The sequence below is a fragment of the Urocitellus parryii genome, chromosome 2 (genome assembly GCF_045843805.1).
Source record: "Urocitellus parryii isolate mUroPar1 chromosome 2, mUroPar1.hap1, whole genome shotgun sequence".
In the NCBI taxonomy this organism is placed as follows: Eukaryota; Metazoa; Chordata; class Mammalia; order Rodentia; family Sciuridae; genus Urocitellus; species Urocitellus parryii.
In genome coordinates this window covers 131,454,752-131,469,195 of record NC_135532.1, presented here as the reverse complement: position 1 = coordinate 131,469,195, position 14,444 = coordinate 131,454,752, and the positions used below count along the sequence as shown (strand labels likewise).

The following is a 14,444-nucleotide window of genomic DNA, read 5'->3' as shown; positions in this document are numbered from 1 at the left end:
AAAATGGCCTAGGAGTGGCTCTCATGTGGGACAGAGCTCTAGTGGATTTCCTCTGGTTAACCCTGGATATTTTAGACTTTCCAAATTTGCTTTATTTACCTGGGTGTATTCCACCACATTGGACAGAGATGGAAAGAGGCAACAGAAGTATAATTAATTAATTATATAATTAATTAGAAGGAACTGAGGCGATGTGAACCATACACCAACATCTCTGGGACCATGTGTAGCTAGAAAAAGCCCCTTGGGTGACCCTGTCAACCCCATCTCTTGGGTATCATTGATCCAAAGCACTAAAAATACTGGATTACTTGACTCTCCCTAACTCTGTTGCTCGTAGCTGAGGACGATTCCTCCACTCCACCACCCTTAGGAGACAGATTTGGCTGTCATATTGAGGGCAGAAGGCACTGCTACCAGATAGAGCAGAGGGATGCTACTAAAAACCCTATAGTGCACAAGAGAACTTCCCACAATAAAGAATTATCTGGCCCAAAATGTCAATAGCGCCACAGTGGAGAAACCTAGAATTTAACTAGAGCTAACCCTGACCCTTCCTTCTCCAGTCCACTGGTTTCAATATGGCTTCCTTCTCAGTGACTGTTCTGCCATTTAGATAACTGAGGGTTGAAATGAAAAGTCTTAAACTCTTGTTTGAGAACTTGTTACTTTTTAGTGCTGATTTAATGGTTTAATTTTTCATAAAAGTCAGTCTGGGAAGTAGTCATTAATTTTACATTACTTTCTCATAAGAAAATGACATTTTTACAGCCATAGTCTGTGATCACTTAGTACAGCCTTTGAAAATAAGTACTTTTTACTTTAGCACAATCACGTATTTGACATGCAGATTATTTGCATAAGCAAACTCTGGCTTTGCCACCATTTTTTTTTTTCATTAGTATACAGGAATCTGAAAAACTCCCAAGCACATTCTTAGATGGGATGGAACTTGAGAAAGAACTAATCATCCAAACACTTTTCTTCAGATGAGTATACTGAAGTTAAGTGACTTAGCCAGTGTCAGATCTTTTGATTTCCTAAATAGGAAGTAATTTATTTTACTACATAAGGAAAAGACTAGCTTCAGTTCCTTAACAATATAATGGTTAAAGAAGTTGGGCTAAAATTTTAATGAACTATATTATTTCCAAAAAGAGGCCTAAAAGAATACCTTTCTATCTTCATATTCACTTCATAGTTTTAAAAAAAAATCAACCATTTTTCCATATTTTTTTAATACATTCTCGGATTTTTTTTGGTAAATAGTTCTTTTATTTCCCCTTTTTAATACCTTTTTAGCATCAGGCTTGACACAGCCATGCAATAAATTACCAGAAAGTCTCATTATATGAAGAATATTGTTATTGTCTGAGAATAAAATGTATGAAAATGGATCTGAACCCAGTGGTGTCAATTTTAGATCTCGTCTATTTTCTAGAACTTTGTTATTATACATTTTTCCATAGTAGACGGCTAAGAAACAAAATGTCAGCTGAACACACAGGCTGTTGGTGTGGAGAATTAATTTTCTTTGACTGGGGGTATTACTTTTGAGTTACTCATTAATGTTACCCTGAAATTTTCACATATGCCTCATCCTCCAAGCTGTTACCAATTAAACTTAAAAGGAATTTGCAATTATTTCTAATGTTTCAGGAAGGAGATTTTTAATAACAGAAACAAAACAAATTCTGATTAAAAGCAAAATTATAAAGCAGGTCAGAACTTTAAAGTGTTTCTAAATAACAGTGTTTAGGAAGATGTAGGTCATTTTAACAAGTGAAAGTTTCTTGAAATCAATGGGCTGTGGACTAGCTAAATATTTCTAAATAATTTTGATTTTTCTAAAATCTCTTTTAGTTGTGTTTTGAGGTGTCAAAATAAGCAAAAGTAGGCCCTGGGGGAAAATGTGCTTTAATTTAAGTAAGTCATAGCTGATAGTATTATATTTTATTCAGAATTATTGATTTAAAATAAACTCTTTTAAACCATATTCTCTCTTTACACTATAATAAAATGTAGTTTTTAATGACAAGTAACATTTTAAATTCTAGTTACATTCTTTGATGAGTCTTAACAAGGTCTTAACGTACTATAATCAGAACACAAAAGAAATCTATCTAATTTGTTATCATTTTACTAGTTTGGAAGATTATAATACCCTTTTCCTTTCATGGCTTTAAAAAATATCTAGACACTATGTTCCCATTATATTCAAGTATAGTATACTCTTTACTTTCTTTTCCATTTGATGAAAATAGGCATTAGCAATTACCAAGAGGAAATAAATAAAAAGCTGAAATGTGCATATGAGCTTTTCCTATTTTGGCTCATTGCCAAAGAAACCCAAAATAAATTTGCACAAAATTCTATGTGTGTGGTAGTTTTCCTCTTCCTTAATAGTATGCATTTTATTTAAACACCATTGAGCCTTTTTAATACAATTCTACTTTCACTTTCACAAATGGGATAAATTTAAGTGCTGAGACTGAGGCTATTTTGTTTATGCAAGTGTGCTTGTATAGAAAAGCCCTTGCAAGGCTGTTTGTATATATAATGCACAGTTAGAAATTGCAGAAGCTTCCCTTTTTCCGAGGGCTCCAATTTGACTTCAGGACAAATTTTAAAGTCATCATTGCTTCCCCTTTGATTTTTATGAAATTAGAAAGAAATGGCTCTTTCACTTAACACCTTGAATTTCCTAAATTTCAACCGAAACGCCCGAAGTGTTTCCTCCCCTGGTCTCACTCAAAATAGTCATCCCTGGCATGTGGGTAAGCAATAGAGAAATATGATGGTTTGTAGTCTTTTCAAAATAAAATCATAATTATAATTCATACATGGTTATCACAGCTCTTCTTCTATCCAATTGGGAGAGATTATGTAATGTCATTTAGGTCACCTAGATTACTCTAATCCTACTTCAGGTGAATCGAACAAATACATTTCTGGAATGAAATAAAGAGAGAATATGGCCATAAGAAAATTGTAGGATTTAGTTTTTTTTTTTTTTTTTCAATGAGTTTCTTTCTCCCTAATCCCCTGTCTCTCACTGAATGCTCTGATTCCCACATGGGTCACTAAATAGGGAGAAATGGTAAGACTGATGTCAAATTGCTTTTTCCTCATTTGCATGCTGTGTGCCATGGGCAGTTTAACCCATGCAAATTAGAGCGGCCATGCTTCTGCAGAACTGCTTCCCTCTGCATTGCTCTGATAGCATGCCAAATAAAAGGTAGTCAGATATTCAGCACACTGCCTGCAGTATGCCTGGTGATTAAATCCCACATCATCACATCCATAAGGCTAAAGGTTTCATCATACTCATGGAAAACTGAAAAATTCTCTCTTCCTTTTGGTGTTTGCACATCCATTTCAGTGTTCTTTGCCAGGGTTCTGCCAGGTGACTGGAATTTAAAACTTGAGACAGTGAAACACCTATAATTCTGGAAGAGAACTCCTTTTCTCCTTTTTTTTTTCTTTTTCTTTTTTTTTTTTTCCCCTCTTGATTAACTCCACTCTGTGGCTATCAATTTTGATGGCTCTGGGCTTTGGGGTGGGCCATCATTTGATGTGGTGCCTCTGCTCTCCAGGGAATGATCACACACCAAATGAACCTTGGGAATCGCTCTGTTCTATGACTGATGCTAGATTTTGGTCCAGCGGTGATTGTAAGAAAGGAAAGGCCATCTATGGCTTGGGTGGGAGTCCCAGCATACTGGGGAACCATTTTTAATCCCACGTATTTTCCTCTTAACTCTGAGGGTGACCATCTCCACCTTCTCAAAATAAAATGAGAGCACAATCTTGTATGTATGTGTATGCGCATAACATGGCCTACACACACATGCACCTGTCTATTCAGAACGGGTCAGTCTCGGTCTAGCTATTGGTTTTGAACAAAGTTTAAAGTGATTTCATCTTTCTTTTCTAGCTTCTACACACCACAAACATCGTTTTCTTAGTTCCATGCAGTAACTATGTTTGTCACAGTTCTCTATAGAGCTTTTTTCTTTCTTTTTTTTTTCCCCCCCTTTGTTGCTTAAGCTGGAGCACTAACTTGCTGAGAGATGTGGCTTTGGTCATGTCTAAAATTCATACGCTGAACAACCTTTCTTTTGTAGGATCTGACGGCATTAGCCAAAGAACTAAGAGAACTCCGGATTGAAGAAACAAACCGCCCCCTGAAGAAGGTGACCGATTATTCCTCCTCCAGTGAGGAGTCTGAGAGTAGTGAAGAAGAGGAGGAAGACGGAGAGAGTGAGACCCACGATGGGACAGTGGCTGTCAGCGACATACCCAGACTGATGTAAGAGAACTTTGGGTTTTTTTTTATTTGTTTGTTTGTTTTTGAGGTGGGGTCCTAGCTAGGTTTCCCAGGCTGGCCCTGAACTCCTGGGCTCAAGGGATCCTCCTGACTCAGCCTCCCAAGTAACTGATACTACAAAAGTGTGTACCACCATGCCCAGCTCTAGACTACTTCTTAAGTGCAGACCAGAAGGCGACTAGGTCTCCAAAGCTAAAGGACAAAAATAGGAACTAAATATAAATCGTAGATGGAGCACTGGTAAGGCAAATTGACTTTGGAGTTTGGGGTTCTTATTAGAACATAATACAGTTATGTTCTAATCTCTCTCCATAGACATAATCACTTAGAATTTGTACATTTCTAGAACTGTGTGTCCATTACCTTCCCATGGCTATGGGAAGGTAACATATTCCTTTTGGTGAATTTTTTCTTTTCTTTCTTTCTTTTTTTTTTTGTTTTTGTTTTTTGTTCTTTTCATCTCTAGGACAGACAGTATTGTCATTGGTGCAAGCCTTTCTCCCTAGAACTACAAAAGAGAGTTTGTGAACAATGGCATTTAGGGAATAAAATGAAAAAAGAAATGAGACATCTATTCCATTGCCACCACTGCCACCAGTAAATAAGGATGAATGTACATGGCATCCTGGGTTAGCATCCCACTGACAGAATCAGGAGTCACACAATCAGGGAGAGAAACTTCCCAGCATTTGGTTTGATATACCTTTAAATCTTACCCTTAGGATTTTCTACGTCATCACCTTCATTGTCTGTATTCGCAGTCTTCCTTTTGACTATATCTATGCCTGCCATTATTTCCCTTAGTAGTTATAGCCTTTACTTCTTTTTTTTTTCTTTTTCTGTTTTTTTAGCATGAGGAAGGAGCTTACTGTTCTTTCACATTGGAGTGAATCCCAGCGAGATATCCCCATTCTCTGTTGCTTCCCCATCTCTTCTCCTGATACACACAAGGTCTCATTGCCCTGGTTTACCAGAACCTTGACAGAATGCAACACTGAGTTTTCCAGCTTCACTTTTCCTTTCCAGTCCTGTGACTTAGCTATCAGTATTGATCACCAGACCTCGCTCACTCTTCTCACTCTGTATTGAGAAGATGCCTCACGGCCACAGGTCATTGTCCTGTTCCAGAAGGATGAGACACAGGTCTGGTTAGCCTGCAGGAAATGCCATCCATTGTTTCACTTTTGTTACATTACAAGCAAGTCTGAGAGGCAAATCCAGTTATTATTGCCAAAAATCTATGCTTGGTGTTTTACTATTGATTACCCAGTTACCGACAACCATAAATACACTAAAATATGATATTTTGAAACATTGTATTAAATTGCTTTTTTTTAAACAGCAAATAATATTGTTCTAGAGGCAAAATCACTATTCTAAAACATTTGTGCCAAACAGGCTGGCCCTTTCGGGTTTTATCTTGATTCAGCATTAATTCTTCTCACAGATGTTCAGAATTCCCTTTAAGCACTAAGCATACACTATCAGGATGAGAGCGGATTATGAAATTAAAAGATTGTTGAAATTCCCATTCTATGTTCGACACCATGCTGAAGGCTTTGATACACTTGAGAAGTATGTACACTTGTATTTGACCTTCCAAAAGTTTATATTCCAGTTGGACAGAGACCAAATTATACATGGACAACTGCAGGTTAATATTAACATTTAGAAGAACAACCAGGGCTGGGGCTATAGCACAGTTGGTAGAGTGCCTGCCTCATATGCACAAGGCCCTGGGTTCAATCCACAGCACCACAAAAAAAAAAAAAAAAAAAAAAAAAAGAAAAAAAAATAGAATAACCCACAAGATAGTTTATGAGGAAATGCTAAAAAACATTTGGTTGTTGTTTTTTTTAATAAACAAAGGAATTTTTTAAATTTATTTTTTAGTTGTAGTTGGACACAATATCGTTTATTTGTTTTTATGTGGTGCTGAGGATCAAACCCAGGGCCTCTCACATTCTAGGCGAGCCCTCTACCGCTGAGCCACAATCCCAGCCCATAACATTTGGTTTTAAGCCCCCCACCCCCCACCTCTAGTCATATTTTGCAAAGCTATGTATAGTGTTTGTCCTTGTCCCTCTAAAGGCAGATCTGGAATTCCGCTCCATCCCCAGTAGCAGAAAACCCACCTTCCTACAGTTCCCCATTTAGACCAGGCTACACTTCTCTTCTGCTGTCTGGCACTCTCTTGTCCCTTTAGAAGTCACTGACTCACAGCCCAGCTTGCAGAGGTAGAATCCATACAGTCTTCTGAGCTGCCACTGCATCTCATGTTTATTCCTGCATTTTCTTTCTTTCTTTTTTTTCTTGGTATCAGGGATTGAACCCAAGGGTGCTTAACCACTGAGCCACATCCACAGCCTTTTTTTATTTTTTATTTTGAGACAGTTACTAAAAACCATAAATATGCTAAAATATGATATTTTGAAACATTGTATTAAATTACTTTTTTAAACATTGTATTAAATTACTTTTTTAACAGCAAATAATATTGTTCTAGAGGCAAAATCACTATTCTAAGTTGCTTGCTAAGTTGCTGAGGCTGGCTTTGAAGCTCTGATCCTCTTGCCTCAGCCTTCCAAGCTGCTAGGATTACAGCTGCACCACTGGAATTCCTGCATTTTCATTTAGTGCCTGGAATCAGGATTATTTACCATGCGCCTTTCTTCTCTCTGGGCCATGAGATCCCTGAGCATGTGGATAGCATCTTACCCATCTCTCTACTCTGAACACCTTGAATGTTGTCTGGCACAGAATGGGTGGGTCATCAGCAACTATAAATTGCATTTAATCACACTGAATAGAATTTGCAGGTCTTTACTTCAAAGAGTTTGTAGCTTAATCCAAACAAAAGAAAGATATGTGTAAACAACTTTCTGCAGGATAGAAAGAACAAGGGATAGTATTAGAATTCTAGGTAGGGGAAAGAGTTAAGTAAAAGGCACAGAGGTTGAGTTTGATGGAAAGAGATGCTTAACAGTGGGGAAGGGATTCTGGAAACCAGACCAAGATGTGCACTTTATCATGTAGCCATTGGGAACCAGTAGGGTTTCTTGAACCAGGGAGTAACAGGATTCGTACTATGTTTTTGAGGGAGTTTGTTTCAGCAAGATAATTTGGGGGAAAAAAGATGAGATGCTAGTATTGCGATCCAGATGATCTAGTACTATGATTCAGGTAAGAAATAATAAACTGAAGCTACTGTGAAATGCTTATAGTGGAAGCAAGATTTCACATAGTTCTTGAAGAACTGGTAAATTTTATATTGTTCAATGATCATCCACCAAAGAACATTTAAAATATTATATATGTGTGTGTGTGTGTTATTATACATATATGTGTGTGTATGCACATATATATGATATATGATATATATTTTGGGGAAAAAACATACAAACATATATGTGTGTTTATGTGTGTTTACTCCAATCTGGTCAATGCTGTGGATGTACTTTAAATGGATATAAAATCGATGCTGTCTCTTCTTCTCCAGCATGATAGTTGTATGCCTACCAAATTTCACACTATTAAAAATCCATTATAAAACAGTTACTTCTTTAAAATAGACTGTTTTGAGGCTACAGTGCTTTTTTTGCACAATGTTACTACCTTTGTTTTCTTTTGTTAAGATAAACCTTTATAGTTTGTGCTCTCTATTTTTTCTTTTTATTTTTAATTTTATTTATTCTAATTTGTTATATATAACCCACAGTGTGCTCTATATTTTTAGAGCATAAAATAAAAATATATTATAACACAGTTAATTCCCATAGAGTGTAAACAAAAGAGCTTCTCAGAAATGGACCCCAGCCTTTCAGGAAAACAGCTGTGGATTCCAGTGTTTAAAGCTGTAGCTTTTTTCTGTATATGGTTTTCTATTTCCATATTTATTGTATAAGACATGACCTGTAGGACAACACAGATATAAGTTTGTGCTCCTTAACTAACCAAGTGCACTATGTCCCAATGCCTCATGCATAGAAAAATAATGAGTGGAGGGAAATAGACCAAAATTAGGAAATGATCATCTCTGGATTATACAGTTGTGAGGGACTTTTATTTTATGTATATCCCCGATTTTGTGATGGGCATGCACTACTTATATAATCAGGAAAAGAGAAAAGTTTCATAAAACAAGAAGAAGAGAAGGAAAGACAAGGCAAGTTGATTTGCATCACACCAAGCCAGCCACAGAGCATCCTTTTGTATTGTATTGGTATCTTCCCTCAGGTACCAGCACATTTCCAAACAGTACTTGTGAGGCACAGTTTTACTCATTAGGATCATCTACTGATAGCACAGTCAATAAATTTTATCGTCAACGTCATCTGGACAATGAAAACCACATACATTTGTGTCCATTCCTTTCTGTTTTCACTAAAGAGCCAACCTCCTGTGGCCTGCCCCCAGGCTATGGAGTGTCTCCCTTGCCATAAGTCCTCTGCCCTCCTAGTCCTTGTTCAAGGAGTGGCCTGGTTAATATTGCAGAATGGAGATTGGTCATGTCTAGCCCCCATTCCTTGCAGCCTTTTGCATTCCTGGGTCCTGTGATCACCCCTAGCACGCTCCAGCCAAACTGAGTCCTCATCAGCCCTTCAAAGACCTTGCCCTGTTCCAATAGGGATCATCCCTTCCTCTGTCCTTTCTCATTAACATCTTGCCTTTTATTTGAGTGTATTTGTGATCCTCTGTGCTCTTGTGGATGCCAACCCTTTCAGTTTCAGGAACCATATTTTGTTCAGCTTTTATATCCACTACCCAATGCCAAACTAAGGCCCTTTCATACAGCAGGTGCTTAGTAACCATGTATTGAATTGAATTAAATCAATACCTCCAGGAACACTTTGACAAATCCAATTAGAGGAAATTATTGTTCTAAACCTACAGCCTAATTACAGTAAATTTCCTGTAGTTTTCCTTCAAATCAGTGGAGTTTTTTTGTTTGTTTGTTTGGTTTGTTTTGATTTGATTCAGTTTTGTTTGTTTGTTTTTATTAACAGTCTTTATAGGATTTTGGACAACGAGTATTTCCAATCCAATCTCTAGATTGGAAAAATCATTTTTAGAACAAAGGATTACCTTAACTATAAAATGTTACAGCTGTTTTAGCCTTAGTGGGGTTTTATAAATTGCCTTTTCCCCCTATTCTTAATAAATGTTATATTTTAAAATAGTTGTAGATTTACAGAAAAATTGAGGAGACGGTACAGGGAGTTGCCCTGTTATGACACCACCATTTTCTCCCCACAGTTTCCTCCATTGTTAGTGTGGCACAAATGTTATAAGTAGTAAACCAGTACTGATAGGTCATTATTTATGAAAAGCCATGGCTTATGCAGCTTTTCTTACTTTTTACCATAATGTCCCTTTTTCTTCCCAGGATCCCATCCAGGCTACCATGTTACATTTAATTACCATATCTCCTTAGATTCTTCCTGGCTGTGTCTGTTTCTCAGAATGTCATTGTCTTGATGAGCTTGATCCTTTTGAGGAGTCCTGGTGAGAGGTATTTTAGGATGCCCCTCTATCGGAATTTCCAAGGTCCCTTAGGTCAACTGCCTTCCCATCCCCATTCCTCCTCACTGAAGTGGTTCATTCATTTGTGATATAGTTAGATTCTCTTGTCACAGTTTACATTTTCCCTGGCCTCTTCCAACATCCTCACTGAGCTTTTAAAATTTAAATACATTAAGGCTCACTCTTTGTACTATAAAGTTCTATAACATATCTAAATAGATTTGTTGTTCCCCTGTTTACACATCCTAGTGAACCCAGTGTCAGAGTTATTTTTTTAAGTTATAAAAATGGCAAAAGTTACCATTGTCATTTAGGACTTTTCAACGTGCTAATAATTATCCTTATAGTTAATAATTCATCAATTTTCAGAAAGGATATATTTTGACAATAAGCCTGAATGAAATCTCTACTAGGAGCATTAAATAAAACCTTTGACCCAAGACCTTTAGTGATGTAATAAACATTTACTAGGTGCTACTCACATGCCACATCAGTGTTGTCATGAAGAGGCCAATACTAATGATATCTGATCATTGCAGGAGGGTGGACTTGGCTCAGTGGTAGAGGTGCACCCAGGACAGTGTGACAGCAGAGTGGAGACTGCCTGAACCATCCCCTGCTGGGATGGGTTTAGGGTTGCCTGAACTGCAACATAAAGGTTAAGTTAGCCAGGGGAAAGCAGAAGAGAGAAAAGAACCTTCTAAGGAGAGGGGATGGAGTAAACTCATCAAGGGTTTTATGGTATAATGTGTTTAGGAACCGACTCTACATTAGGGTTTTTAGGGTTGGGGGGACGGGGGGCAGGATTTTATTTAAAATTCAGGTTAGGGAGATAGGCAAGGACCAGATAATGGAAGTCCTTTACACCAGAGCGAGGGGCTTTGAGTTTGTCCTGTGGTTCATGAGGAGCCACTGAAAGTTAAAAGCAGAAAAGTCACAGGGTCAAATTTGTGTTTGCAAGAGCTCACTTTTGCAGCTGTGTGGAATGACTGAACAGGACTTGGGGGACAGGACTAGAGATGGGGGAATCAGCAAAAATACTGTTGTTCAGGTAACAAAGGAAGCTGACCTACTGGGACAGTTACAGAAAGGACAGAAAATATTTGGGACATGTTTAGGAGGTAGATAGGAAGGGACTAGACTGAATGTGAGGGGTGAATGAGAGAAAGGAATCCAGGAAGGCTTGGAGTTTCTAGCATGATAATGGCACTCCCTGAGATCACTAAGTCAGGAGGAAGATGATGATGTCAGTTGCCACCCAGGTAGAAATATCCAACAGGAAGTTGAATGAATAAGTTACTGAGTAAAGAGATTAGATTATTTATTTAGGATTATTCTGTAAATGGCTGATTATAATAAAGGTCATAGATAAGAGCATGCCAAAAGGTTATGCAGAATGAAGCAGAATCCTAAGAACCCTACGAACATTCAAGAAGAGCCTCTGAAGGAGACAGGTAAGGAACAGAGGGGTCAATGGAAAACCAGAGAAAGGTCATGATACAAAAGCCAAGAGAGCAAAAAGGATGTGGGGAGTGATCCACAGTTAGCCAGGCATGGAGGTGCACACCTGTAGTGATAGCTACTTGGGAGGCTGAGGCTGGAGAATCAGAAGTTCAAGGTCAGTCTCAGCAACTTAGCACAACCCTATCTTGAAATAATAAATAGAAAGAGCTGGTATGTAGCTCAGTGATGGAGCTCCCTTGGGTTCAATCCCCAGTACTGAAAAAAAAAAAAAAAAAGTCCCGGGGAAATAATAGCCTCTGTAAAAACATTCAACAAAAGTTAAAACTGTAGAACTTGCTATTGACTAATTATTGACACACAAATCAAATCCTCTCAGTAAAATTTAAACCTTCAGAACTGATCCAAATAAATTGAACTTGGTAAAGAGGATATGGATAAAAAAGACTATTAAACCTTTGCTATGAATTTATGTAGAAAAGAATTGGACCAGTGATAATTTTAGTAAAATAATGATGAAAATGCAAAAAGTAGGAATAGCTTAACTGAAATATGTGGAGAATTAATTGAGGAATTACCTTGCTGGAATTAGCTCTAAAAGTACTTTTTGCATGAAATTCATCTGTATTCACATAGTTCTGATTAAAATGTTTGGGTAGAATTAGAACATTATCTTGGTAGAAAAATAAGTGGAGCCAAAATACTCTCAACCTTTGGACTTCCTGGGATGGTCTATGGCAGCAAAGAACCTGACTGCTCAGTGTCAGCTGGCAATGGCCACCAGACCCACCCAGCCCCTGACAGTGGCAAAGGATGCCTGACTGATAAGGAGGGGGACGGACTCCTTGCCTGGAAGGCCCTTGATAAACACTTCATTCATTGATTTATTGGCTTGCCCAAAGAAGGATTTAAGAAGAAAAGGACTTAAGAAGAAAGGAAAGAGACAGATAAAATTAAATTTCAAATAAGTGAGCAAAGAAATCACAAGTTTTGAGAATAAGTCCGATTTACCCATATATCGATATACCAGAAATTATTACGATAATTTTTTTCTGAGTCTCTGGGACGCTATTAATAGCTCCTTTCTGGGTCTGAAATATTGAAAATGAAAAGACTTCTTTGAAATTTCTTCCCAAACACATCAGTCCTAGCCTGCGTTGAGTTCATTCAACCCCGGCTTAGTGATTTTTCCAAGTGAACGTCTTGCTGTATATTTTCTTGTCTGGACTCACGAGCTCTCTCATCTTTTTGCCTCTTTTTGATGAAAATCCTTGAAATATGTCTACTTGGCCACAGAGATGGCATAAATCAGGCATATTTCTTGCTTCTTAGAGTGAATATTTCATCAGGTCCTTGAACTTTCATTCCAGAGGCCACGGATATTTTTCAAATAAGAAACAATTAAAATTGAAGAATAGAAATAATAAAAAGGTGCCGTTAATATACCTGAGAGAAATAAACCTTGATCCCTTTCCTGTTTTTAAAATACTCATTTTTAAATAGAGGCAGATGTCAAAATAGGAAAACCAAAAATGTAGCCTTGAAACCCGAAACCTTATCACCTGCCAGGCTCTGGGTTTCTGGAGCTCCTGAATCAGAGAATTCCTGTGTCCTGCGAATGAGGCACTTCACAGATTTCTGAAGTCCAGGGGAAGCCCATGTGGGCAGTCATTCACTCCTTGTTGAGCCCTAGAGCTGTGCCCTGTGCCACAGGACATATAGGAAACTCAGTCTGCGCCCCCACAGAGGGTGTCCACTGAGCATGTCCACATCCTGTTAGCTTCTTCCATTGTGTCTTCAGCAGAATAACAAGAGAAAAAAAGTATATCACAATGTAGACTGAATACAGAAATTTTAAGAAGTGCTAAATACTGTTTGAGTTAAGCCATCCTAGTTCTTGGCTGCCCCAATGAATTAGTGTTCTTAATTGATGTCTATTTTTAATAAATAGCATAAAATCTATCTTATAATATCTTTAAGGGCTCCTAATATGTGCTATATGCTGGGTACTGGGTATATAATGATGAGCAGAGAGACAAAGACTGTCTCACAAATGTATATTCTAAGGAGACAGAGGAAGAAAATGAACAGAGAATGAGTTAAAGAATTGCACATTACAATGGGAACTATTAAGAGAAAAAGGGAGAAGAGAAAACAGAGGGGCTGGTAGAATAAGACATAGATGACTTAGGCTTCTTGGAAAAAAAATATATAATTTAAAATGAAATCAAATGAATGAAAAGGAGTCAGCCAAAGGGGGAAGAGCTTCCCAAGAAGCGGAAACAGCAAGTGCTAAAGCAGGTCAGGGTGTCTGCTGGTCAGAGATGGAGGTGGAGGTGGAGAGAGGTCATGAATAGCCTGATAGACCCCAAAGCCGACTGCAGCATTTTTTACATGGATACCAGAAGCCCACTCACTCTATCCACTGGGTAGAGAATAGGAGGGGACACTTCAGTCACCTCAGGGACCCCATTCCAGGCATCAGTGCACACTGAAGTTAATATGCAGTGTACTTAAGGCCACTGAAATGCACACTTGAAAACAGTCGAGATGGTGAATTTTAATATATGTATTTTACCACAATAAAAATAATTAATATAGACAGGAAATGGTATTCTCCCCAAATACACCTGACCCTCAGTACTGTTCCTTCGCATTTCAGTCCAACAGGGGCTCCGGGGAGCAATGAGCAGTACAACGTGGGAATGGTTGGGACCCATGGGCTGGAGACCTCTCATGCAGACACCTTTAGCAGCAGTATTTCAAGAGAAGGGACCCTGATGATTAGAGAGGTAAGTTGGTATAATAACTGTGCAGAGGAAGTGCATTTCTTAAGTGGTTTTTATATTAGAGCATTTACAGGGAATGCTTTCAGCATGTATTTTAAGCATGGGGAGTGGGGGGAAAAAACCTGTGCTTCTTAATGGTTGAGTAATTTTAATTGTCTGCTGCCTTCGTTCCTGCATCCTTCTAAGCTTTTGCCGGGTGATTTAATTACATTAGTCCAAATTCTTTGGTAGGAGTTATGCAAATCAGAATATAAAATTTGAGCCTCAGGATATAAAACCAAGGAATCCAGATGTTCCCTACCACAGGAAAGCAGAAATGAATGGTCTCTCTGCAGCATCAG

At 38.1% G+C, this 14,444-nt stretch overlaps 1 protein-coding gene across 2 annotated transcripts in view; it reads left to right on the top strand.

The window, feature by feature from the left end:
- The window catches only part of Tnik (TRAF2 and NCK interacting kinase), a 380,291-nt gene that overhangs the window by 332,671 nt on the left and 33,176 nt on the right, over positions 1–14,444 (top strand). For both annotated transcript variants that reach the window (XM_026394975.2, XM_026394974.2), the window contains 2 exons: positions 4,128–4,312; positions 13,977–14,106. In XM_026394975.2, the coding sequence (XP_026250760.2) occupies positions 4,128–4,312; positions 13,977–14,106 (315 nt within the window). The remainder of the gene's footprint in view (positions 1–4,127; positions 4,313–13,976; positions 14,107–14,444) is intronic.